At 38.0% G+C, this 1,785-nt stretch overlaps 1 protein-coding gene across 1 annotated transcript in view; it reads right to left on the minus strand.

Annotated features, from left to right (window-relative positions):
• TXK (TXK tyrosine kinase) overlaps window positions 1-1,785 on the minus strand; it is a 65,672-nt gene that overhangs the window by 55,353 nt on the left and 8,534 nt on the right. Inside the window, exon 4 of the mRNA XM_004706274.1 lies at window positions 481-546. Coding sequence (XP_004706331.1) covers window positions 481-546 — 66 coding nt within the window. The remainder of the gene's footprint in view (window positions 1-480; window positions 547-1,785) is intronic.

A 1,785-nucleotide genomic window follows, 5' to 3' on the forward strand; every position in this document is an offset into this window, starting at 1 on the left:
GGTTATGACAGAGAAGCTTGGGGGACGTGGGGAGCTAATCATAAGGCGCACAAGAAAGGAGTAAGTGTTCTGAAATAGATAGAAGTGATGCTTGCACAAGTCTTTAATATGGTTAAGCCATTGGATTTACGATGTATGAATTATATCTCCATAAAACTGTTAAGATTTTTAAAAAATATAATGCTACTGTTCAAGCAGTTAATTTTCCATTTAGGAGATAGATGAAAACAAATGTCAGATGAGTGTTTGTTTCCATTGTGACTCTGTCTAAAAGACGAAGAGTGTGTGTCCATATAAAACAAAGCAAACATAAGTTTAAGAAAGAGACGTTTCCAAATCAACTGTGATAAGATCTTTTTTGGGGGCAAAACTGTAAAAAGTGTTACTTTCTTTTCCTTTTATGAACCTCATACAGAATCTGTCAAAATGTACGCAATTTCTAAAAGCTCAGCCAAAGGGGATATTTCGGAGGAGACTTACTCATATATTTCTAAATTGGTCAGCTTGTTTTCAGTCACATAGTTGCTTGGGATTAAGCCTTCGTTCCTACAACAAAATACAAAGCAGAAAATCAAGATGTTTTTGGCACATTTGTAGCATTTTCATGGCAACAACTTTCTAATAGCTCAAAGATATAGAGGGAAATCAAAATTGTTTTACTAATTAAGCTGTTAAAGAATAAAAGGGTTTCCATTTCCACATCCAACTAAAATCTTTGTGTGTTAATACTAAGTCACTGGCTTATAATGTGAGTAGCTTAAGATGTTTCATGACCTCAAATCTCTTCAAACATGAAAAGGGAGACTTAAATGATAACTGGTATAAAATCACTACTTATTATAAAAATATTGACCTCATTCTTTTTAAGCGGGACTATCCAGCAGGGAAGAAACAAAGCCCACATGGAAGAAGCACACTAACCTATGTGATCAAGAGATGTCAACTGGATCAGGTATCAGAAGACCCAAAACAAACAATCATTTTAATGCAAATGAGGGGAGTCGGAATGGAGACCCAAAACCCATCTATAGACAATTGGGCATCCCTTCTCAGAAGGGTCACAAGGAAGGGACAATTCAGTCAGGGTGCAGTATAGCACCAAAATAAACACACAACATGCCTCTAGTCTAGTGCTTTAATGCTTCCTCTCCTCCACTATCATGACCCCAGTTCTACCTTACAAATCTGGCTTGTCCAGAACATGTATACTGGTACAAATAAGAGCTCTCGACACACAGAAGCCAGGACAGATAAACCCCTCAGGAACAGTAACTGGAGTAGTGATACCATGATGGCAGGGGGACAATGGGAGGTGAGGGGGGAGGGAGAAAGGGAGAACCAATCGCAATGATTGATGTACAACACCACCACCCTCTCCCCAGGGGGATGAACAATAGAAACATGGGTAAAGGGAGACAGCAGATGGTATAAAATATGAAAATAAAAGTAATTTATAAATTATTAAGGTTCACGAGGGTGAGAGGGTGGGGTAGGGAGGGATAAAAGAGGAGCTGATACCAAGGGCTCAAGTAGAAAGAAAATGTTTTGGAAATGATGATGGCAACATATGTTCAAATGTGCTTGGTACAATTGATATGTGGATTGTTATAAGAACTGTAAGAGCCCCCAATAAAATGATTTATTAAAAAATTTTTAAGTTAAAAACTAAAACCTGGTGTGCTTAGCCTAATCTCTGTACATTCCAGGTTCTACATATTAATAGATGTTTGCAGCTGTTTCTTCCCACAAGGATTGTACCAAAGGAAGGTCTTGCCAGCTCTACTC

This window comes from Echinops telfairi, unplaced genomic scaffold (assembly GCF_000313985.2).
Source record: "Echinops telfairi isolate 266 unplaced genomic scaffold, ASM31398v2 ScPeMD7_7468;HRSCAF=8506_0, whole genome shotgun sequence".
NCBI lineage: Eukaryota > Metazoa > Chordata > Mammalia > Afrosoricida > Tenrecidae > Echinops > Echinops telfairi.